The 24,843-nt window shown below is 43.6% G+C and overlaps 1 protein-coding gene across 2 annotated transcripts in view; it reads left to right on the top strand.

Moving 5' to 3' along the window:
- Positions 1-24,843, top strand: part of RUNX2 (RUNX family transcription factor 2) — a 110,500-nt gene that overhangs the window by 61,190 nt on the left and 24,467 nt on the right. For both annotated transcript variants that reach the window (XM_034766660.1, XM_034766659.1), the window contains one exon: positions 10,973-11,134. In XM_034766660.1, the coding sequence (XP_034622551.1) occupies positions 10,973-11,134 (162 nt within the window). The remainder of the gene's footprint in view (positions 1-10,972; positions 11,135-24,843) is intronic.

Here is a 24,843-nt window from a genome sequence, read left to right as displayed (position 1 = left end):
ACTTTGCTGGCAAGAAAAACATTGTACTTGTGTTATCAGGATACCAATGCAACCTTCTCACACTGTGGCTTCTCTCTAGTGCCAGTTTATCTCACTTTCACAATCAACAAATTGGAGTGTATGAAATTCTCCCAAGGCTCCTAGTGAGGATTGTATGCAGAAGTTCTGACTTTTGATTTCACTGTGCTGAGAGAGAAATAATAAATTACTGTGTGTAACAAATTATAAAAGTGAAATGAGATTTTAACTATAATTGTGCCAAAGATCTGCAACAAAATCCAAAAGATCCGCATACAAAATTCACTGGGGTATTTTGTTAAAAACATGAAGACTTAGTAGGTTTTGCAAACTTTTTCCAGACAACCTGTGCCTGATTGTGAATCAACCTGGGAAGATTTATGGTTTCATGTTTCAAGTGGTTTTGACATGATACCAGCTGAAACTCAGTGGTTTAGATGAAATGTTGTGGCTTTGTTTAAAAAAAAGTTCAAACCAGTTAATTAATTTGCAGTAAAGAATAAGTGGGTTTTTGTTTGAACCCAAAACTCAATGTGAAACCCCATGAGAATCGAAACTGAAAAATAATTGTTCTCATGAACCTTGGTGAATGGAAACTGCCAAGTTTCCCACAGCTCTAGAGCTCTCACTTTAACTCTTGTGAAATATGAATATAATATATATAAATATCATGGGACCTGCCATCCACTGATATCTCATAACAGGTTCATTTGCCAGGCTTCCCTTTTATTAGTTAGGCATCTGAAATCTGGATTTTGCTGCATATAGTGCTGTAGTTAAGGAGTGCCAAACCAAAAGACCAATGGTCTCTTTAGTCTAGTATCCTGTCTCTGACAGCAAATGAGGACCCTACTCAACTTCTAGAAAAGACAGTGGAAATGGACAGACTTCCCACTTCAGAGTGGCTGGATCAGGCCCTTAAAGGCATAACCAAAACCCTCCTCTTCCTTCTGCCTCTCTATAGTTTACCTCTTGTGCAACACTGTTAATGAAGGGGAGTGGGGTGGAATTCTTCCTGACCTGCATCTGGTGATCAGCTTATGGCCTGAAGCAGAAGGACTGAGAGCCCCTTGTAACTTTAATCCTAGCTAAGTGTAACTTCATATGCTGTTCTCATTCACATAAAAGCCTCCTGTAGAATTGTGCTTCTGGGTTTGATTAATAATATACTTCTTTGCCTCGTTATGAATCAGCAGCAGCACTTACAAATCCTGGAGGTGAAAACTTCAGCTGTTTAGATGGCTGCAGACAAAGCCTTGGTCTTTACTACTCACGGCACAGAGTCAACAGTTAAACGCGATGAAGACTGTGCTGACTGAGGCTATGTCTACACTACAGACCTTACAGTGGCACAGCTGTACTGCTGCAACTACATTTCTGTAAGGTCTCCCGTGTAGCCGTTCTGGGCAAGGGTGACCAGATGTCCCGATTTTATAGGGACAGTCCTGATATTTGGGGCTTTGTCTTATATAGGTGCCTATTACCCGCCCATCCCCGTCCTGATTTTTCACACTTGCTATCTGGTCACCCTACTCTATGCTGATGGGAGAGAGCTCTCCCGGCAGCATAATTAAACCACCCCACAATGAGCAGCGGTAGCTATGTTGCCGGGAGAGCATCTCCTGCTGACATAGCAGTGTCTACACCGACGCTTTTCTTGGTGCAACATATGTTTTTTCATGCCCCTGACTGACAAAAGTTTTACTGTCAAAAGTGCTAGTGTAGACATAGCCCAAGACTCAGGATGGTATTGCTGGGGCAGAGGGAAGCGACTTGAATTGGGAAGGGGTAACTTCTCTATCAAGCCGTGGCGTATGTCCTCTCCTTGCCAAAGAGGTTCACAGTTGTTGGGTACTGTTGAATCCCTGACGGCTGTCATTTTCCCAAGTTGCAACAATGATTCCTGCTACTTAAAAATTGGCAGCTAGGTAAGGAGCCCTTGCCACAGTCCTCCACGCTTTGTCTGCCCCTGGTTGTATGAATGCAATGCAATGCATGCAGCCATTGAAGACCACTTGCTAGCATTATGGTAGCCCACCTGCTTAACAGAGCAGTCAGTGAGAGGCCTGGTACACCTGTGCTCCATGAATTGCAATGTCATCCCTATCTGTTTCTGGGTGCTATTCAACGTGTTGATTCTAATCTATGTAACCCGATATACTTTGGAGCATGGCTGCCTTAGGGAACACTTCTCTCCCCATGTTCTACCATGTTGGTGGTGGTGCTTTTGCTGACAGTCCCTCGGTGCACTTTTGGGGATTGCAAGTACTACAGTTAGTGGAGTCCCTTGCTGAGGAACAAAGGTTTACAGCTCAGAGAGCTGAGTGAGGCACACCTCTTTGATCAGTCAATAGCTTGACCATGGGAGATTGCTGAATTTGTGCTTATTCTGGGGTAGTACAGCCTGGGTAAGGAGCTGTTTGGGCTTTCCTATGGCGCTGTATTTTCTCCAGGTAATATGGATGCTATGCAATAGCTACACACCCACAAAAATGAATCAATAACAACTTAACCTTTTCTATCCAGTGCTCTCTTGGTACGGTCATTTGAGTGAGTAAGATTTGGCTGTGTAATAAAAAGAGAAGTGACCTTTGTACAGAAAGAAAGGCTTTTTATTACATTTGATAAAATTAACCAGGTGCTGTTTTGTAAATGCCTTAGTTTGGTAATTTTTTACCCTGTAATTAAGATAAAAGAAAACCATTAGTTCCTACTAACTGCAGCAGTACACAATTGCTTCCTTATTATGAAAGCCAGTAAGTAACACAGTTAAGCACAGTTAAACTTCTTTTGCTTAATTCCAGTTTAGGTTTTGCATAATTATTGCATGATCAAATATAAATAGTAGTTAGAGCCTGGCCATCTCCCATCTGAGTAGTAAAGAATTAAGAGTGTGCCCTAATACATCTGCTGGTTTACTGTTACATTTCTTTTTCTGGGTTGTGTTTGTTTTCCTATAGTAGCTGAATACTGGGTTTTTTTTTTAATACACCATGCTCTTGAACCTGCTGAAGGACCAGTTTATTGCAGTACAAGCATAGCTTAGCTTAGCACAGACTTGTCCTTATTCAACATGGCATTTTAACTATTATTCTGCAAAAGCAACATCGAAGGGTCATTAAAAAACAAATCATCCAATAAGCAGATACCTTTGCTGAGGTAGTGCAGATCCAATTTGAACCCTGCATATTGCTCATAAATCAAGACTCCTGTCTACTCACATTCGGATCCTGGTATATTTGCTACTTGGTTTTTTTTTTTTTTAAGTGGAACTCGAACGACTTGCTCACGTATCAAATTACGCTCCCATTCAGACAGCGAACTGTTACATCCATTCTTAAACATGAAACAAGAAAACCTGTTGTTTTTCTAAAATACAAGCAGTGAGGATTAGCTTCTATCAGACGGGAAAAGCCACAGGCGTAATGGCAAGAATGTGGTCAGTGTGAGTAGTGGAATCTCAGCTGCAAAAAAGAAACTATAAAGTGGGAGTTAAGTGAGGTTTCATGCTCCATCACCACTATGGCACCATCTGATCTATAGGCAATCTGTGACTTTAGTAACTGAAATAACAGCACTCAAAGGCAGGTTGTGTGAAACATGCTTCTCCCCCCTCCCCTCCCCCTGCCCGGCAGCATTTCACTTCATTTTTCAGACTGGGGAAAGATGGCGCAATCTCTCTCATTAACTCATGACATTTATTACATGTAGGGTGGCAGAAGGCAGAGTTAATGCAATTTGGGCTGGATCCTACCAGCCTTACTTAGACTGCAGTCAGTGGGAGAACTCATTTGCTCTGTCAGGCCAAGAAGGCTCTTTGTTCGAATGTTCTTAGAAGGCAAACAGACTATGGGCAGAGAGCAAAATCCAGCCCTCTGCATAGGGTCAGCCCAAAGCTTCTGCACCAGTGAAGTCCCCCTTACTGCCAATGTTGAGGTGTTAAATATTGATAGGCCTTGTACTGACCATCTGCACAGTGATGAATTCCACCTGGAGAAAGAAAGAGGGCCTTCTTTTCTGGGCAGGATGCTTTTCTAGAACCAGCATCATTGTTTTATAGGAATTTGTTGTAGGTTGTCATGAATTTGATGGAATGAAGTGAGTTGCATTTACTACAAAATCTATGTAAAGGGTTGTGGACTGTTGCTATGCACACACTGCTTCCATTAGCCCCTTAGCAACAGTTCTGGTTTTTCATCAAATGGGGGAGATTAGCCGTAGCACAAGGCCTTCTGTGCCATTTAAATCCAGCGTTGGACCCTCCGTACTGGATTGAATTTTACCCATAAAGAAAGTTTGTCCAAAATTTAGTCCAGAGAAACAAGTTTTGGCTGCATTTTACTTTAATACAGAGATGTGGCCCGTAGAAACGACAGGCCCCAGCATGCTTGGATGTATGTATCAACATAGAGTAGTGGGAGCTGTAGGCTGCAGCTCTGCATTGTGGAGACGGGTGACTGCAGTCTGTTGCATGTTATGCTATTTCATTGCATCCTTCAAGCTACTGGCAATTTGTCATGGTGACCCTCCATCAGGTAAAGTTTGGGCACACTGTCTAGTTGCACTGTCTAGTTAGCCAGAACAGTTTTTTGTTTTTTTCTTTAGGAAATGTGACTCTTGAGGGATTGTTGTTGTTGGTGGTGGTGGTGGTGGGGTGATTTTAAAGACTGAAAGCCAAAATCTGGTCTCACTCATACCAGTGTCAGTCAAGGAGTAACGCCTTTAGACTTGACTTCAATGGAATTACTCCTGATTGACCATGGAGATTCGGATCTGGCCCAGAGTTTTTAAGAGTCCATGAGAAACTCAGAGAAGAGAGTTTTGTACAATAGCCCATTTACTCATGCAGAGATTAGTCTTTGCTTTGTTAGGACCATAAGTGAGGATATCTTACTTTAAATATTTACAAACGATAACTCCAGACTGCTTGTTTTTCAGCATGAGCAGTAGCATTAATATAGTCAGCAATAAACAGACGTGGCAACAGAGTTGAATGGATGACAGGGACCCAACTGAGAATGATTGTGTAAAGCATGCATGCATGTGGTCTTTTAGATTTTAGACTCGGCAGCAGTGGACCTAGGGCCGGTGCTACCATTTAGGCAAACTAGACGGTTGCCTAGGGCGCCAAGATTTGGGGGCGCCAAAAAGCGGTGCCCCCAATTTTTTTTTACAGAGTTCCTACGCCCCCTCCCCGAGCACGCCGTTGCTGCTCCACTTCTCCCGCCTCCCACGCTTGTGGCGCCAATCAGCTGTTTGGCGCCACAAGCCTGGGAGGGGAGGAGAATTAGAGCAGGGGCAGCGTGCTCGGGGAGGAGCCGAAGCAGAGGTGAGCTGAGGTGGGGAACTGCCGCACAGTTCCCCGAGGGGGGGAGCTGCTGCGGGGGGGGGGGGGAGCTGCTGCAGGGCTGCGGGGGATGCAAGGTGGAAGTTTCGCCTAGGGCGCGAAACTTCCTTGCACCGGTCCTGAGTGGACCCCAAACCTTTTATGTCACGCCTCCCCCTTACCTATAATGTAATCTGTCTGTGCCCAGCCTGGGCCGGGAGTGAGGCTGGGGCCAGGAGCTGAGATTGGGACTGGAGCCAGAGACACGGCCAGGAGTGGAGCCGTGGCTTCAGTCAGGGCCGGAGTTGCAGCTGGGGTCAGAGCCGAGAGCTGAAGCTGAGGCCTCGCTTGGGGCTGGGGCTGGAGCCAGAGCGGAGCTGGGGGCAGAGCGGGGCTGGGTGGTGCTCCCTCCCCACCCCTCATGGGGGCTGGCCTGGGCCCTGCCACACCCCCCCAAATGTTCCTTTGCATCCCTGTACGGGGGACACACCCCACAGTTTGGGGACCATTGCTGTACAGTGAGAAATGATCACCCTGTGTATCTGGTGGTCATGTTCTTCAGCACTCTTTGATTGAAATTGATTTTTCTCCACTCTAGATCTCTCATAACCTATTGCCAAAGCATTACAAAAGGCTACTTAACTGGAAAAGACTGTGTAATTGACAGGAGAATTGGGACATTGATTTTTAATTTTGTACAGTCCATCCAACATTTCAATAATTTCTAAACACCCTTGTTTTTCCAAGAATCCACTAAAATGTATACAGTAGACCAACCGTAACTATGAATGTGGCAGTGAAGCCCAGGAACAAAATAATATGCAATATTTGATATTTCCTGCTTCACAGAAACTTACCTGGCAGTGCAAACAGGAAGTAGCTGTGTGCGTATTAGTTTAGACCTCACCCTGACTTGTTTCAGCCGATCTGTGCATGAAGTTTAGGAGTATTTGCATGCTATGCCCTGTTGTGAATGACTTACGAAAACAGCACTTTTCTTCACACCCACACAGGCATAACAAAAATGTTTACAAAAGGAGGATTGCTATTAGTAATCACTCCAAATTTTGAAGTGCAGAAATATGATAGCTCTGAACGCCTGGCTTTGGTCACCTCACTGTGCTCTGCCTTTCTTCAGTGTTTGCATATTGCCATCAAGACAGGTGGGTGGGTTATTTCCCCCCCCCCCCCCCCCCCCCCCCGTTCAGTATGCTTTTTTTTATTTTCTTGTATTCTGGGGATTCCTTTAGGCAGAGTCATACTCCCTCTGGTTAACAACTCTGGGACTTCTCATATGTTCTAGGCTTTTAACAATTGGAAAGATGCTGCAGTTGTAAGCACCCATGATCCTTCATGTGACAATGCAAAGCTTCTGGCCCCCAGACACCCAGAAGCTGCCTGATCACCTGGCAAATCTCACAAGCCCCCTGGTGAGAGCTAACAAGAGAATTTGCTTCTTGTACAGAAGGCAGAAAAAGTTTCCCACTAATATGCTCACCGGCCATTGTATATATTTCACCACTGCATACTAAATACCCCGTGTATCCAGTCTAAGTGATCACTCAGCACACAAGCAACAAAAAAAGAACTCTCAAAAACTTCCTTGCGATTCCCTTGTGCCCAGCTTTGCCACATGTCCCAGAAAACATCGATCTGGGAGCAAACTCTGGGGTATAAATACACTCTGTGAGGCTTGGAGGGGCAGGGTTTCCCCTTCATATATGGCTCTGTTTTCAGTACAGACTGTGGCGTATGTGGAAAAAAACCCAAATAAACAGGATTGCTTGATCTCTTGTGGCCTAAGTTCCTGCTCCAGTGGCATTTGGGGGTAGCTGTGTTAGGGCTTGTCTACACTACAGGTTACGTCGGTATAACTTATGTTGCTTGGGGTGTGAATAAGCCACCCTCAGAGCGACGTAAGTTACACCAACCTAACCGCCGGTTTGGAAAGCGCCATGTCAGCAGGAGAGCATCTCCCTCTCGTTTCACAGAGGTGGTTTCATTAGGCCAACGGAAGAGCTCTCTCCCGTCGGCATAGAGTCTTCACCCGACGTGCTGCATTGGCGCAGCTGTAGCGCTTCTAGTGTGGACTAGCTCCTAGTGCCACAGAACGTTGCATTGTGGGTCCCCAGCTGGCCGGTGGTCTGCAGGACTAACAGCTGTTTTTGAAATTTGTACACTGAATTTCCCATTTAGCCTGGGTAATGAGCGCGTTCAGCCCAGCTTGGGGAGATGCGTGCAGTTTACCATTCGGCTTTGCACGTAATCTTTGACAGGCAGCAAGAGTGCAGCTCCCCCCACCCAGCCCTCCGCACATGCACACACAAACACCTGCTGTTCTTAATGAGGTGGCATTGCTTTGAACGCTTCTGCTCACAGAAGTTAGAAACTTCAGTTTCCTGTTTGTTAACAGGCCAAGCCCAGTGAACAAAGCCAGCCAGCCACAGGGCAAGATTCTCCACCCTGCCCCAAAGGTGACCTCAACCCTGATTTACGGCGAGGAAGTCTCATGACTATCCATATCCTGATTTCCTCCCAAGCAGTGACAGTCAGCTGCAGTAGTAACTTTTCTATCAACAGTTGCCTGGGTTTGGTTTGGTTTCAGTTTTTTCTTTTCAATTGCTTCCTTTTCTACTCAGCGATGAACTGGGCCCGCATTTCTCTGCAGAGCTCAAACTGAACTTACTTTCACTCTCATTTGAGAAGTGGTCACGTTGGAATATGTGTCCACTGAGTCAGAGGTGACATGGCGGGAAGGGTGGGGGGGAGCGATACGCGGGGTCATGTACCCCCCCAATTTGCTGCTTGGCTTGTACTGAGCATGCTCACATGCTCTGCTGAAGCTGCTCCCCTCACTGTATCCCCCCCATGATCAGCAGGCACGGGTCGTCTCTGCACTGAGCTATCTGGACCAAGAGGCCCCAACCAAGATCAGGGCCCCATTGTGCTAGCTCCATAGTAAGAAACAGTCGGTGCTCCAAAGAGCTTACTAACTAAGCAGACAAGATAAAGAGTAGGAGAAAGAGACTATCCTGGGGAACTCAGGCAGAGAAAGGTTAAGTGACTTGCGCCCAAGGTCACAATGGGAGTTTGTGGCCAGGGGTGCTGAAAAAATTTGTATAGTGGGGGTGCTGAGAGTCATTGAACCAAACTGTAAACCCTGTATATGATGGAAACCACTTCAAGCCAGGAGGTGTGGCAGCACCCCTAATTCCAGCACCTATGTCTGTAGCAAAGCCAGGATTGAACCCAGATCTCCTGAGTCCCAGTCCAGTGCTTTAACCAAAAGAAAGTCCCTCCTCTCTTATTCTAAAATAATGTTTGCTTTTAAAACTCATACTGTTACAGTAGTGAATTGCTGAAATCAAGGATCAAAAATAAGAATTTGTTTACATGACCCTAAAGCCTTTATTCTTATTTTAAGATGGGATGGGCCAAAGAGGCTGTATTTAGATCTAGGGTTAGGCTACATTTCAGGGTCCCAGGCCAAATGAGGACTAGGATATGAGTTCAAGGTATGATGGTGCACAAATGTGACAAGGACTTCTACCATTCTGAGTGGCAGAAATCCCATGAGATCAACTGTATGCATGAGAGTCTCATTGTCTTGGCCCAAATCCTGTGGCCAAGGTATCTTTTAAGAGAAACAGTATGAACCTTTCCAAAAATAGGAGAATCTTGAGTGGATTTTGTACAATAGGTAGTTTTTAAAAGAAATATATAGGTTTTAAGAGACTTTTTGCAACTGTTTTAAAAAAAATGAAAGTTTATCCATTTTAAGATATTTCTTCCACATTCGAAATGGAAATTAAGCCCTTTCCAGTATGAGATATGACTTAGAATCAAAACCATAAGGGACGGTCGTTTGGATCCAAAGACTGGGACTGAAAGCCTCCTGGAATTTGAAGGAGTTTGGATTTGAGGTTCTGGTCCTGACCCATCATTAATTTTAATATTGTTTTGCCACTGTGCATAAGCTTCCCCCCCACCCCAGTTTAAGATTGCTTACTATGAATTGAATAGTAGATTACAGTACTGGTATGAGGCAGGGAGAAGTGTCAATATCAGCTATAACAACAGCCAGTCATATTTGAAGTTGTGCCAAGCTATAGGGCCCTAGCCTTGAAATTGTTAAAACAAAGAAGTTCATTACATTTAACAATCAAGTGTCCTTCAGATTTCTGAGGAGCATTTATGTTAACCATTTATATTATTCAACTCTAATATAAACTGCAAACCAAAGGAAAATCCTTTTAAAATTAAATTGGGAAGGGTTTTTTGGTTGTATCTGTATATATATTTGCTTCAAGGAAGTATCTGCTTTCCAGACATCTCTTCAAACAAATCATGTCTGAACAGAAAAAATAAACAAGAAATAGCTGACACGACAAGGTTTTGCCATGTGGAAGAGCAGAACGAGGGTTTTGGTTTGTGTTTTTAAAGATGAATTTCCTGAAGGAAAAAAAATGGGGAGGGGATTGCTTATGCCATTCAGATTTCGTGTTTCTGTCAACAAAGTGGAGCCTGAGACACTGCTCAAATGTAGCAACTTCTTGAGGTAACCTGGGATTGATTTGCTACTTTGGAAATAGTAGAGAGAATTTGGATGCGTTGCAATAGGTATAAAGCAATCTGAGGCAGCCGTGCATACAGTTCTCTTGTGTACCATCTAGCTTACTAAACAAACTCTCTTAGCTAGGAAATGCTGTTGGGTTTTCACCAATGTAAAAGAAAAAATAAATGTTGATGAGTAATTCCTCCTGTCAGCAGTGAATCACCGGTTATTGACTAAAAGCAAAATTGTTTACAAAACCTAGTAGTAGGAAAATAAAACTGCCCACCCTCTTCTCTCACCCAATGCAGCCCACCAGAACCTCTGTGGAAAAGAGAATCTGCATGCCCTTGAATCATTCCCTCCAAGGCAAGCTGTAAAAATTAGAAAAGTCATAATTAACTTTCAGTGGTTACCCCAAACCATTCAGTTTCAGCTCATATTGATGGTGATTATAGGTAATCGGGCTAGAATCCAAACGTGATTTTTTTTGGACAGATGCTAATAGGATTATTGATGTTTTCCTTCTTGGATCACTTTCTCGGTGCTGAAAACGCTTCTGTTTAATGTTGAAACTGGATAACAGCTTGACAGATGTGGCCATCAACTTTTAGTTCTCCTTCCCTCCCCAAAAAGCCAGTTTTAAGTTCAGATGCAGCATTAAAAAAAGAAAAGAAAAAGAAAAGCAACCCCAAAACAAAAAGCCACACACACTGAGGATGTTAACACAGCTCTGAGTTGCTGGTGGAATGCTTTCTTAGGATTGGACAAGAGAGTATGGGAATTTATGGAAGACTGGCCACATAATTTTAAATTCTGCTTGCTACTGCTTTAGAAATTCAGAGGAAATGCTTTGTTCTGCACTGTGCATTTCCCACCATATTATTTTCCAAGGTGAAAAACTCAGAGCCAGGGAGAAGGGAAGGATGCTGGGAGTTCTTGTTTGTCAGGCATTCTCATTCTTCATGACATCCATGTGCTTAGATTCTATAATGCCATTCTCATTGAGTAAGCTGCTGGTGTCCCTAAATCTTTTCATTTCTTTTTTAATTTTCTCTTTTTGTTTTGTTTTTTAGACCCCAGACAGGCACAATCATCCCCTCCATGGTCATATGACCAGTCTTACCCATCCTACTTGAGCCAGATGACTTCACCATCCATTCATTCCACAACTCCCCTGTCCTCTTCACGAGGCACAGGCCTTCCTGCCATCACCGATGTGCCCAGACGCCTCTCAGGTAAAGACCATGCTTCAGCTAAAATACTTATGCAGACAGGAACAGGAAAGGTTGAGGCTGCTTATGCAGAAGCTGTCTGCCCTCAAATGCAGCTTAGCAGCAAAAGTGAAGATCTGTCTATGGTACCAGAGTTTCTGAACTGTGAAGGGGTCAAAATTTCCTTCTTTTTAAGGTTTTGATTCACAAATTAAAGTGCTACTGTGATATTCTGAGCATGTAGTTTGAGTGTCTGAAGGTCCATTTTAGGTCAGGTTATCTTTAACTGTCTGATTCAACTACTGAATCACACTGTTGTCAACAGGGGGCCATTTGTCTATCTGCTGTGAAGCAACTATGATAATTTCTCCATATTTTTGATATTTTAATTTTGTTTACTTCTATCTCCTAAATTAGATTTGACTTACTGGCAAGGGCCTCTGTTTCTTTAATATTTAGGTTTAAGATCTCACTCTTGCTTATTTCAATGCAGTAGCTCAAGATAGCCAATTCTCTTATTTAATGTGTGATTGAGATCTCTATCAGAAACTGGTTGAGTCACTTCAGGGTACAGAGCAGTCCTGGGAAGACTGGACAAATTGTGCCTTGGAATGATGAAGGAGAGAGGAAATCTTTTTAGGCACACACACTAGACAGCACTGACACCTATCAGACAAATACGCATGCAGCCATTTAGTTCAAGTGGTCACAAAGGTAAATTCAGCTGTGTAAAGTAAGCCGGTTGTCCCACTATAACATACAACATGGAACGGCAGAAAATTGCCTTGTGTATTTTGTTAGTCTGGGGAACCGTAGGGAAAGGTGTCTTAGCTGGAGCATTAAAATTCTAAACAGACAGGTGTGGAAATATTGGTGAGGTATCTGCCCAAAGCATGTGTAATATAAAGAAAACCTTTACAATTCATTAGTAAAGCATGAAGAATTGGTCTTATTCTTTATTTCCATGTTTGTAAGACACTGTTACAGTCTCAAATTCTAGCCCCATACACCTGTTTGACTTGCAGCCAGGTGAATTTCTTTCTGTCTTGTTTTCTCCTTCTACAAAGCTCAGAGCACCGTAAACGCTATTCACTTCACTGAGCTGCATCATGGACAAACTGAACGTCAGCCAACAGGCATGTAGGATTTGATTAGTTTAGACTCCTTCATCTCTTTCATCTTGGAGGGGGGAAGCTTTGTTTCTCAAACAAATAGCAGCAAAGATCTCTCTGGCCCTAGTGCTCTCTGGGTTTTCAGAGAATGCAGCATTTCCATATGGGTCAACAGTTCTGGCAAAGCCCGACAGGTCCTTCTGGCCTTTCCTTGTGATGCTCATTTGGTTTAAAAACAAAATTAACTTTATTTTGAGGAAATGATGTGTTTGGCTTTAGATTGATTTTTCTTTAGTTTGAGTCTCCTAATGGTCTGCACAGCCCTGTGTGGTCAAAGCAGTTATTTTTGCAATTTTGCCCCCAGCAATACCTGCAGTGAAAGGCCCAGACTGGGACTGCCGCATCTGTATAAGTTACTTGCCCTGAAGCCCTTGCTTGTTAGTGTGTATTCAAACGTGAGTGCCTAGCATATGGGGTGCACGCATAATGGCTAAAAGACCTAACTATGTACATCATAGGGCCATATGTGGTACTTTTCTATTTTATTCCACAGCAAGCTATCCCCACTTCTCCTGTCCTTCACCTTTTGGTGAACCACCTCTCTCTCTCTGTTTTTGTCTTTTCCAAACATAGGAAGCTGGCTTTATCACTTAGTTCTGAATCTACCACAGAGCAGTTTGATCTGCCACGAATATCTGAGACTGTCCGCAATACTGTGCGTTAACTCACTACCATTTAGAATGACTGCCAGTGCTTTCTTAGGTTGAGGACTAGGTTTGACTCTCAAACAGCAAGGAGACATATTGTAGCACCATTTGAAAACTCTGGCACCCTGCTTGCATGCCCCTACAACGCAGCAAATTCCACTGCACTGTGGCAAACAAGCGAGGGCTGGATCTGGCCTGTATTGTTTATAATGTGTGGAGTGGAATGTTAAAGTGCGGTTTTGTGACTGCAAAAATTGCCACCTTCTGACCCAAGAGATGTGATTTCCTTGGGTGTATTCCAGCTCCTATTTACTGGCTTTTGTGAACAAAATAAGTTGTACTGTTTTTTACTCCTCTTAGCCCAGCGGAACCAACATAGCTCTGGGAGGGGAGTTTGATTCTAGTCCTTCTCACATATTGTCAACCCCATTGTTAACTAAGTCCCAGCCTTGGGGCCTCAGTCACACTTGTCCAACCACACAGAAGGGTGAGATAAGAAAGGACGGTTTTGTGGATAGAGCACTGGACTGGGATTCAAGAGAATTGGCCTCAATTCCTGCCCCAGCCACAAATTCCCTGTATTACCTTGGGCAGGTCAGTTAATCTATTCTGTGCCTCATTTTGCCATCTGTAAAATGGGGTTAAAGCGTCCCCATGAGACGGGGTGTAAAATCACTAATGATTGCACGGTGCCTAGATATAAGATTTGTCCCTCAGCACAAATACAGATAGCCAGAAACACTTATGCAACACCACTGAATGCAGTGGGAATGCACAGGTGTAACTGGGCGCGAAAACTGGGCTGCCCTTCATTACTGGCGAAGGGATATCAGAAGGAAAGAACCTAGCTCGAGTCTGCTGGGTTGGCAGTTACAACAACCAACGTATCACTTGTAAACTGAGAAAACTGGATCCTCATCCATTTGATCCATTTTTACAGAGTCATTTTGCAGAGTAGAACCAGGCTTTTGAGAAGAAAAATTACATTCCTGGGAGCACAAAAAAACTTCAGGCACCCTCCTGCATGAGGGAGAAATTACTTTATTTAGAATCAAAGCATTACAAGGCCTTGAAGAGAAAAATAATTGTTTCTCAGTACAGTGGCAGAGAACTGATTAGCACCTTTGCTAGAAATATACACAGGCATTTTAATGAATGCCTATTGCTTATCAACAAATGGGAAGACAAATGGTAATACTTCAGATTCAGGCCTCACATGCCACACCCACAGTCCCAGAATTCCCTGCTGGCCACATTCACAGTTATGTCATGCTTATATCAACATTATATCACCCTAGTCCCTGCTGCCTGCCTACATGGCTTTGTCTAGACCGATATTTAAGCTTGAGAAGGTGTTGGGTACCACATGCCAGCTAACACAACCCAACAGCTGGTGTAATTCACTGCACAAGTAGACATACACACGCTCACTCTGCTCTAGCTAATGCCTAAAAGTAGCAGTGTGGCCGCAGTGGTGCAGACAGCGACTCAGGCTAACTGCCCGAGTACAATCCTGCAGACCACACGAGGACTTTTAGAATCAAGGCCTTCAGCAATTGCAGGCTTTGGCCAATACGTGTTAAAAGAGTAGTAACATTAATACACAAGAACTTAGTCATGAAACATTTACGGTACCTGACACAAAAGCAAGGAAGTAAGTAAGCCAACTAACAGTACAAACCACAGGCACACCCATCCGCCGCTTCACCCTGCCACTACCACAGCTACCATACCTCACAAATCACAAACTTAACTCTGTCTGCTGGGGGATGCTAGCCTTCCAGCACCCCTTTTTACCAACGTATCCCCTACCACGCCAGACTACTGCTCAGCCCTCCCTTCTTCACCACACTGCCCCTCTTAGCGTTGTGAACTGTAGCAGTTTGATGTGTGGCCTCAGTCTCCAGACCTAGAGAATGATGGGAGATGGCATCCATTTTGAATTTCTCTGAATGAGAAGATTTTATGTCACCCTCTGCTGACAGATAAACTTTCATATTTTTAAAAACAGTTGCAAAAAGTCTCTTAAAACCTATATATTTCTTTTAAAAACTACCTATTGTACAAAATCCACTCAAGATTCTCCTATTTTTGGAAAGGTTCATACTGTTTCTCTTAAAAGATACCTGGCAAAAAGCAGGGACAAATTTTATCTAGAGCCCCAGTTTCACACAGTACTGAGAACGGGCATAAAAATTTTGCATTGAAGGGTCACCTGCCTGTAAAGAAAAAGAATGTATGCCCCATTTTAAGCCCATTTCAGAACTTAGACCTTAGTTCCTGCTGTACCATTGGGCAGTCTAGTTCCTCCACTAATGACAATTACTTGCTAGTTGTGGTATGTCTTCCCAGGTGACAGCAACACATTCAATCTCCTCTGTCACTGCCTTCTGCCAGTTCTTCCTTGGTCACCTCACTTTCTTTTCCCTCTCTTAGGTACATCGGGGGTTAGGTTGGGTTATGTATGTCGCTACTAACTATATGGCTTTTTCACACACCCGAACAACATGGCTGGGTCCACTTAGCTCTTTAGTGTATGCCTGGCCTTCCGCTTTTTTTTAAATGAAAGCTGAGGCTCAAGAGTAAGTGAGAGGTTTGTCTGTTTCCCCACTTCTCCTGGCTATTCCTTTGCACACCTCACTTTGGGAAACACTGAGCTAAACAGACAAAGGGAACTTCTGAAAGCTCAAGGGATTCTATAAGTAGAACCATAGAAGGGTAGAAATGTAGGACTGGGATCTCAAGAAGTCATCAGGTCCAGTCCCCTGCTCTGTGGCAGGACCCAGTGAAGTGAGATCATCCCTGAAAGGTATTTGTCAAACCTGTTCTTAACAACATCCAGTGGCAGGGATTCCACAACCTACCTTGGAAGCTTATTGCAGAGCTTAACTACCCTTGTAGTTAGAAAGCTTTTTCTAATGTCTAACCTAAATCTTCCTAGCTGCACATTAAGCCCATTGCTTCTTTTTGTACCTTCCGTGGACATGGAAAACAATTGATCACTGTCCTCTTTAAAGCAACCCTTAATATACTTGAATACTGTTATTAGTTCCCCCCCGGAGTGTTCTTTTCTCAAGGTACAGATGCCCAGTTTTTAAAATTATTCCTCATAGGTCAGGTTTTCTAAACCGTTTGTCATTTTTGTTGCTCTCCTCTGGACTCTCTCCAGTTTGTTAACATCTTTCCGAAAGTGTGGGGCCCAGAATTGGATGCAGTACTCCTGCTAAGACCTCACCAGTGATGAGTAGAGGGGGACAGTTACCTCCCATGTCTTAAAATGACACTCCTGTTAATACACCCCAGAATGATAATAATGTTTTTTGCAGCTGCGTCACATTGTTGACTCATATTCAGTTTCAGAGGGATAGCTGTGTTAATCTGAATCTGTAACCTCGTTATCTCCACACTGATATATACCTGCCTCTGGAGATTTCCATTACTTGCATCTGAAGAAGTGAGGTTCTTACCCACGAAAGCTTATGCTCCCAGTACTTCTGTTAGTCTCAAAGGTGCCACAGGACCCTCTGTTGCTATATTCAGTTTGTGATCCACTATAACACTGAGATTGTTTTCAGCAGTACAACCACCTAGCTGGTTATTCCCCATTTTGTAGTTGTGTATTTGATTTTTTCCTTCCTAAATGAAGTATTTGCATTGGTCTTTATTGAATTTAATCTTATTGAATTCAAACCAATTTTCCAATTTGTCAGTCATTTTGAATTCTAATCCTATCCTTCAAAGAGCTTTCAAGCCCTCCCAGCTTGGTGTCATCTGCAAATTTTATAAGCATACTCTCCACTCCATTATATAAGACATAAATGAAAATATTGACTAGTACCGGACTCAGGACTAACCCCAGCAGGATCCCACTAAATATGTCTCCCAGTTTGAAAGCAAACCATTGAAAGATCATACTCAAAGAGTAATTATCAACCAGTTGTGGACCTACCTTATAGTAATTTTTTCTAGACCACATTTCCTAGTTTGCTTATAAGAATGTCACTTGGGACTCAAAAGCTTTACTAAAAATCAAGATAAATTTGTGCTGTTCAGAAACAACTGTGTCATTTGCAGTTTGTACCTAAACCTGTGACTCACCGTATTTTTTTTAAAAATGGCACTATTTATTTTGCAAACCACAGTTTGTCCATTTTTAGCCTCCTGCCCATTTAATCCCACCTAGGCATTATAGTCCCTTGGCACTGGCATGTAGAACATCAATGGGAGCTTCTCTCTACCACGGAATCTCTCATTGGAGCTATTGTCCAGAAGCTGGGTTGCATGATCCCTGCCTTTAGGATATAGGCCCAATTTTTCAAATGTGGGTGGCCTAAAATTAGGCAACTACATCCATATTTAGACATTGAAATAAATGGCCTGATTTTCAGAACCCAACTGAATTGAAGGACCCAATCCTTGTCCTTACTAAAACCCCATTTAATTTATTTTAAATTATGGTTGAGAAAGGAAATAAACAGGATAAATTGGGGCAGAGGGAAAGAGTTTTTATTTCAGAAGTATGGGATTTGTAAACAACAGAAAAGAAAGAAACAAGTGGAACTTGAAGTGGAATGAATTTGTTGCTGATACAGACAGGAAATAGCACACTCAAATATATGGGTATGTAGAGATATATTTTTATCTGAGTTTTCTTTGCAATGTGTTTTCTATTTAGGAAGTGTATCTAGATTTGCATCTGTTTCCAGAACTTGCTGCTAACAGTTAATAATGATGCCAAAACATACTTTAGTTCCAGCTTGAGACCAAATGATATTCATTTTTTGATTACTAATTTAGCATCTGATATTAATTAAGGATATTTTCCATAAGTACCAGGCCTTTTCTGAAGAGCTAATTAAAATTATATGAACTTAAACCGGAATAAGTCTCATAGTCTGAACATTTCTGTAATGATTATTCTTACCAGCCTCTACTGGTTTTTGTAAATAGAATGGTAGCTACTTGTAGGGACAATGGAGCAGCCAGAGTCCAGAAACTTAAAGGACCTTATCCTGTAACCCTTAGTTATGAGAGTAGTATCACTAAAGTCAATGAACTACTCATGCGATGGCTCTAGGATTGGGCCCTCTTATCTTTTGTATGTAGGCACATGTCCATGTCTGTGTCCTCCTAGTGATTGACACGGTAGGCCTGATCCTGTGCAGAACTGAGCTACACTAAGCGACACTTCCTTCCATTAAATTCAGCGGAACAAGGAGGGTGCTTGGCACCACAGGAGAGGCAGACAGCACTTTGTAAGATGGGAGCTGTTATTATTTGTGCACCCACAGTTACTGGGCTTGAGAGCACTCACATCTGTGATAAGGAAGGATAATTCCCTCCAGTGCAGGAATCACAAGATGAAATCTCCTGGCCTGTGTTACACAGAAGTTCAGACTAGATTATCATCATATTCTCTTCTTGGCCTTAGAATCTATGGGCCCTGCACCTTGTTTAATAATTTACATCAGCTTGCACTGGTAGAAATGATTCCACAAGGTGCAGGGCAGTGGAGAATCACTCCTCTGAAAGTATGAGTATGCCTGGTGCTGTGCAGAATATGCCGAAGACAATGCTCTTGTCTCCAAAAGCTTTACACTCTAAAGGGCACAACTCTGCAACCCTGACTCACATGCAGTAATGCCAACTCAATAGACCAAATCCTCTCTTGGTGTAAACAGGTGCAACTCCATTGACTTTCAGTGCAATTTTACCCATTGACACCAGTGCAAAATTTGGTCTTTTATGAAGGTTGCAGAATTGGAACCTAACAAACCATCCCAACACCCTTCTGAGGTGGATGGGCTAGTATTTTTTATCTCCATTTTACAGATGGGGCAAGTGAAGTACCATAGAGACTAGACACTCTCCCACCCCCTGGTTCAGAGTAGAACTTTTCAGATGAAAAGCAAAACTAGAAAGGTGTTGGCTGAGAGATTAAAAAGAATGACTGATATTTGTGATAGAAATGGAAGATAAGAGCTGAAACAATGATTCATACTTCCTCTGGCAGAAAAAAGGACAGAACCTAGTCAGAGAGGAAGATAGGAGGGTACAGATGGAGGAGACTACCCCAAACTCCATTTTAAAGAGCAAGAGTAATAGGAGAGAAGCATTTTACACAAAAAAGGGAGACCTTCCGTGCCTAATAATATAGGTTTTAGGGCTGACACAAAAGGAAGAGTCAGAAGGAAGATAAAAGCAGGTGATGGCCTTTTGTTGGTCACTTGTGACTAGATCCACTCTACAGTAGGTGCAGAGTTTTTAAATTCTGCAGACATTCTGGTAAGTACTAAATGCAAAATTATTAGCATATTTGAAAAGCAAGGGGTTTTAGCGGCAATGGATTCTAGGGAGCAAATTGCAGTCAAGACCACTTTAATATTTGGAACGTTTAAGTTTATTACTGCAGAGACTGAGACACAGGAGAGAGGTATGTGAAAGAGCCAGTTTCTATAGTGGGTCTTAGGGATATAACAGAAGCTATAGAAAAAATTAAGATAGGGGTTAAAATCAGATTAGAGAGCTGAATTCAACAATTTAAATTTGCCAAAAGGCCAGAGCAGTGGTGTGCAAAACCATTCTACTCAGACCTCAGTACCTGGACTCAGCCCCACTTCATCTCACACCCTCCCAGCGTTTCATCAGAACTGTTTTGGGGGTGTATGCAAACTATCCACTGGAGCTTTTGGGGAAATTATTTTTCTCTACGTGGCTGCTCACAGATTTTTTTCAAGCTGCTGTTCAAAGTGTAATTCAAGTTTGAGCTGTATTCCATTGGGATGCATCACATGGTGGAAGTCACATGCCATTTCTCTGTCCCTATCTGGCTATGCCTTTCTGATGAGATCAGGAAGGTCAGCTCAACAGGAATTATTTTCATCTGAGGCTATATTTCTTGTCCATTTGAAAAACTCCATTGAAAAACATTTTCACCCAGTCCTAGACCATGTCTTGCAGGTGTTAGGCTAATACAGTAATTACCTTCTGAAATTCCTATGGGAATGGTTATGTTTTTATACTTATCCTGACCTAAGTATCACTCACTTTTACAAAGGAAAACTTATTTGTTTCACTGATATTAGACCTGTCTTGTTGTATCAGACTGAGGTGGAGGAATATTATTCCTGGACAGAGGCACAGACATTCTCCTGCACTTTTTGCACTATGTTTGGCCATTCCCTTTGAAAAACAATCACAGTCAGCAAGGTCTTCAAAATTCAGGGCAAGGGGACATCATGAGTAAGCAAAAAGAAAAGAATTCTCTAACTTGGGATTGCTTGGGCAAAAACAAAAATTCACAGTGTCAGCACAAACGTTGTGATACAAGACATCTGCTCTGCCAAACAAACTGTGGAAATAGAGAATGATTTCATCTATTGAGGCAGTAAATTGTCATCCGATGGGTGCAGCCAACCAGGCATCCTAAGAAGAATCGGTTTAGCAGCCTCAGCCGTGAAAGACCTGCTTAGGGTCTGGAGCAAAAAGAAGGTGAAATTATATACAAAAATACAGATTGATCAAACCTGTGTACTTCCAACACTCTTACACGGCTCTGAAACATGGACATTGCTTAAACAAGACATAAAGAGGCTGGAAGCATTTCATATGCATTGCCAGTGGTGACTACTGGGCATAAGGTGGTTTGATTTTTATCAGTAATAGGGATGTATTTTTGAGAACTGGCCTTGAGAGGACTGAAGTCATCATTGGTCACTGCTGGTTGGCCCTTTTTGGTCATATAACCTGCCTCGGAGATGAAGTCCCTGCACATCAAGCCCTGAAGATTGGATGTGATCATACCTGATTAACTTGGGTGTATCAGGTCAGTAATAATCCTGTGGAGCTTTTAAACACCTGACATAAAGCCAGACAATGTGGCCATGGACATTCAGCACTACAGACCCTCGCATACTGCTGTTGGGGTTCAAACCACTCCTACAGCCTTTGAATTTAGAGCCCAGCCTCTCCAAAGCATCCTCCCTCTGTCTCTCAAACACCACGTGTATAGCCATTGGTGCCAGGGGGAGAGGCAGCGGAGCTGAACTTAACCCCTTGCTCACTGGGGAGTAGGTAATGCCCCTGCCACACAAAGAAGTTCTCCTTCAGAAGCAGAGACGTCATTTGCACCAAACCATTTCTGCAGTGTTTTCAAAGGGCTGTAGCTGCACACAGAGGAGGCGGCTGCAGGGTGTGCTTTACTTCATCAACATTGTCCACCTTCCAGGCAGGCACTTCCACCTGCAAGCCTCATGGTACGATTGCTCAAAACTTTCTTTAATTGAACAAGCTCAACTGGGACCAAGCAGGAATCAGAGAGCCCCATGTCAGGGCTGAAGGCTGGAGTCCAGATCCCTGCAGGAAATGCAGACGCTGTTGCCAATTGCAGAGTGTAAGATGCTTTGTCAGGTACTGAGATTGAGGATGCTGAAATGGCAGCCATTACTGAGGATGATGGGGAGGGGGAATGCCATGCTTAGATATCCCAGTGATGAGATGGACGGGTGAGGGGGTTGAACTGAGGGATAGCCAAACTGAGGCAGAGAGTCAATGACATCTTTGAGACTAGGAAGAGGAAGCACAGTCTGATTCTTCGCACTGTGGTGCCTATAGACGTGGAGCTCCCACTTTCATGTGCTAATTGGACTGTGGCATACATGAAATACTCCTGCTTTCTGTACAGCATATTGGCACTGGCAGTAGAGGGGCCACTGGAAGCTGATTCTCCTCTCAGGAGTACTTATGTTGAAGTCAGTGGACTAACACCTGTGTTTAAACAGCATACAGTAATTAAGAGGAAGTTATGTGGAAGGTCCTTCTCTTGGTTGTCTTTGCCAATTGGCATCACATGCTTGTTACTGGAGGAGGTGCAACATGGAATGTCAGTATCAGCATCTGCACCAACAATGTGTCTCTCTCGGTTGGCAAGGGACTAAAGAAAGCGGTCACCGTCTGGGAAGTTGTTCATGACGCCACATGAACAATTTGCACTGTATGTCATTGATGGGTTAGCTGGGATATCACTCTCAAACGCCTGGGCACCTCTGCTTTATGGCATCACCTTCCGAACAAGTATTGTGTTTAATACAAAAAACACCTCTTAACATCTGGACCTGTGGCGGCAGAACGTTGTGAAGGGTGTGGGTGGAGGGAAACCACCTCATGTGAATTCATGCTGTGAGGCCAAGTGCCTGTGTTGTTCTGAAAACAGAGCAACATCGGCCCCAGCAATGTCCCCAGGAAAAAGTAGTGTATGGGGCCTAGGAGACTCTTGGGAGATGATAGCATGATGCACTGAGAAACACATGGCCCAGCCCAGGGCTGTTTTAATTCCATGCCTGATGAAATTCTGGCACGTGCTGCTCTTTTCAGTTGTGGACGCAGAGGGGTTCCAAGAGTGGATGTTGGTTACAGCTTTGTATTTGCAAGTTCCAAGTGTGCACTGCTTTCCCAGAGCAGTGCACACTGCCTGGACCAGCTGTGGAGGTACACACACTGGTTTGCCTTACTAGAGACATGGGGCTAACGATCAAAGCAATGATTACGTTTGAGAGGGGCTGCTAAGCCATCTTTGGATTTGTCATCCCGCCACCTACCATTGCCATATTGTAGCCACTTATCATTTGTATTGTGGTAGCACCTAGGAGCCACATCATAGACCAGGACCCATCGTGCTTGGTGCTGTACAAACATGAGCAGGGCAGGAAGGGGTCACAGGCGAAGGCTCTGCCCCAGAGAGCTTACAATCTAAATGCAAGATGGATACACAGTGGGTGAGGTAATATCTTTTGTTGGACCAATTTCTGTTTGAGAGACAAGCTTTAGAGCTGACACAGAGATCATCTTCAGCTCTGGGAAACTTACTCAGAGTGTCACAGCTCAATACAAAGTGGAATAGGTTGTTTAGCTATGACACTCTGAGTAAGTTTCCCAGAGCTGAAGAAGAGCTCTGTGTCAGCTCGAAAGCTTGTCTCTCTCACCAACCAAAGTTGGTCCAATAAAAGTTATTGCTTCACCCCCCTTTTCTCTCTAATGTTCTGGGACCAACACGGCTACAATAACACCTCATACAAAGATGGATACAGACAGACAGATGGAACACAAGGAAACTGTGAGGCAGTATCAGTCAGCATGATAAGCAGCACACCAGCAGTCTACCCATTGTCAAGTTTTTTTAGGTGTCATGACAAAGAAGAGTTTGAAGGAGGACAGTGGCATAGCCCTGTGGATGTGTACATCTTCCCAAGAGTGAGGGGAAGCATGGGAGAAAGCACAGAGTGCTTGTTTGAAAAAATGTAACAAGTAGACAATGGAAACTGGTGATTGGTCCTGCTTTGAGCAGGGGGTTGGACTAGATGACCTCCTGAGGTCTCTTCTAACCCTGATATTCTATGACATAGGCCGATTGTAGCTAGGGGTCAACATTTCAGTAGTGAAAAAGAGACAATGAGGAGGGTGAGCCATGAAGGGCCTGGAAAGAAGACAAGTAGCTTATGTTTGAAGTGATGGAGAAAGGGGCCACTCAGTGCTGGTAGCCTTCTGAGCAAAATTCAGGGGGGCAGCAGCCTAGCAGGCTGATTGACCAACACTTCTCTTTCCTCTTGATTCATGATGTTATATGGGGTGGTTCAAGTGTATAATGGCAGCTTTCTCCATGTATCCTGCTTCATTATTGTTAAAATATATTCATATTACAGTAGTACCTAGAGATTTCAACTGAGATCAGGCCACATTTTGCTAGGCTTTACCTTCTAAATATACACAGGAAGTAGCAGAATTATCAGCCTCCCAGTTCTACAGATGGGGCACTGAAGTGCCAAAAGGCCAAATGACTAGTCCAAAGTCACACAAGGAGTCAGTGACAGAACAGGGTATTGAATCCAGACCTTCTGAGTCAAGTGCCAGAGCCTTTACTCCCAGAACATCCTTTCTCTCATAATTCAGATGTGGTATCTCCCTGTGCACAGCTACCCTCAGCTGTTTTTATGTGGCAGAACAACTGGTGTATTCAGATGTTGCTTTGTGCACAAAAATCATTTTCACCTGGGCAAATGGGAGTGGCCCCCATGACTCCCATAGTACACATGTTCCTACATAGAAAACTCACTTTATTCTCTGAAACATCTGTGGTACCCTGCTGTGGAAAAGGCTATATTTTGCAGCTCACGTGTGAGTTTCTTAACATGGCGAGACCTTAGTGTCTCCAAAACTGAGGCCAAGTCACTGCACATGATGCAATTGGGGAACCCCACTGGAACTGCTGCGTCTGCTAGACCTTACAGGGTGATAACAGCACAGTCTAGTGGTGTGAGCAGAGGACTGGGAGCCAAGATCTCCCAGGTTATATTCCAGATCCACTGCCACAATGCATGTGCTTAATGATAGTTTTTATACTGCGGTGGTAACTTTCAGCTGAGTACTGTACAAACATAAATTCTGCCTCAAACTCTCTTTCCTTCCTGTCAGGTAGGTTTATCTCATCTGCCATTGGCAACACTTCGGCTTGGAGAGATTAAGGCCAAAATTTAAAAGTGTGGGAGCTTACAGTCAAGTATGTATAATCCACGTATAGGCACCTAAACAGGTGGTCTGATTTTCATTTTCCCATTCATGGCACCCAGGTTTGACAACAGTGACCCAAGTGATTTGCCCAAGGCCACCCAGTGAGTCAGTGGCAAACAGTATCAGAACTCAGGCTTCTGACTCCCAGTTGCCCTGTATTATAGCTCTGCTGCCTTCGGTGCATCTAGGAGGACCCTCGACCCAACAGGCAAAACCCAGACAGAGTGAAAGATGCTTAGGTGGAAGGGTTGAGTAGCACTAGTGAGAGTTCCCTTTGGCTTTTGTCTAGCTGAAAGGTGGTAACCCTGGCTAGCCAGCATAGAGCTGCCAAGCCAATAGGTACATACACTAG

The sequence above is a fragment of the Trachemys scripta genome, chromosome 3, assembly GCF_013100865.1.
Source record: "Trachemys scripta elegans isolate TJP31775 chromosome 3, CAS_Tse_1.0, whole genome shotgun sequence".
NCBI lineage: Eukaryota > Metazoa > Chordata > Testudines > Emydidae > Trachemys > Trachemys scripta.
Note: the sequence above shows the minus strand (reverse complement) of the source record. Positions and strands in the feature narration are given on the sequence as shown.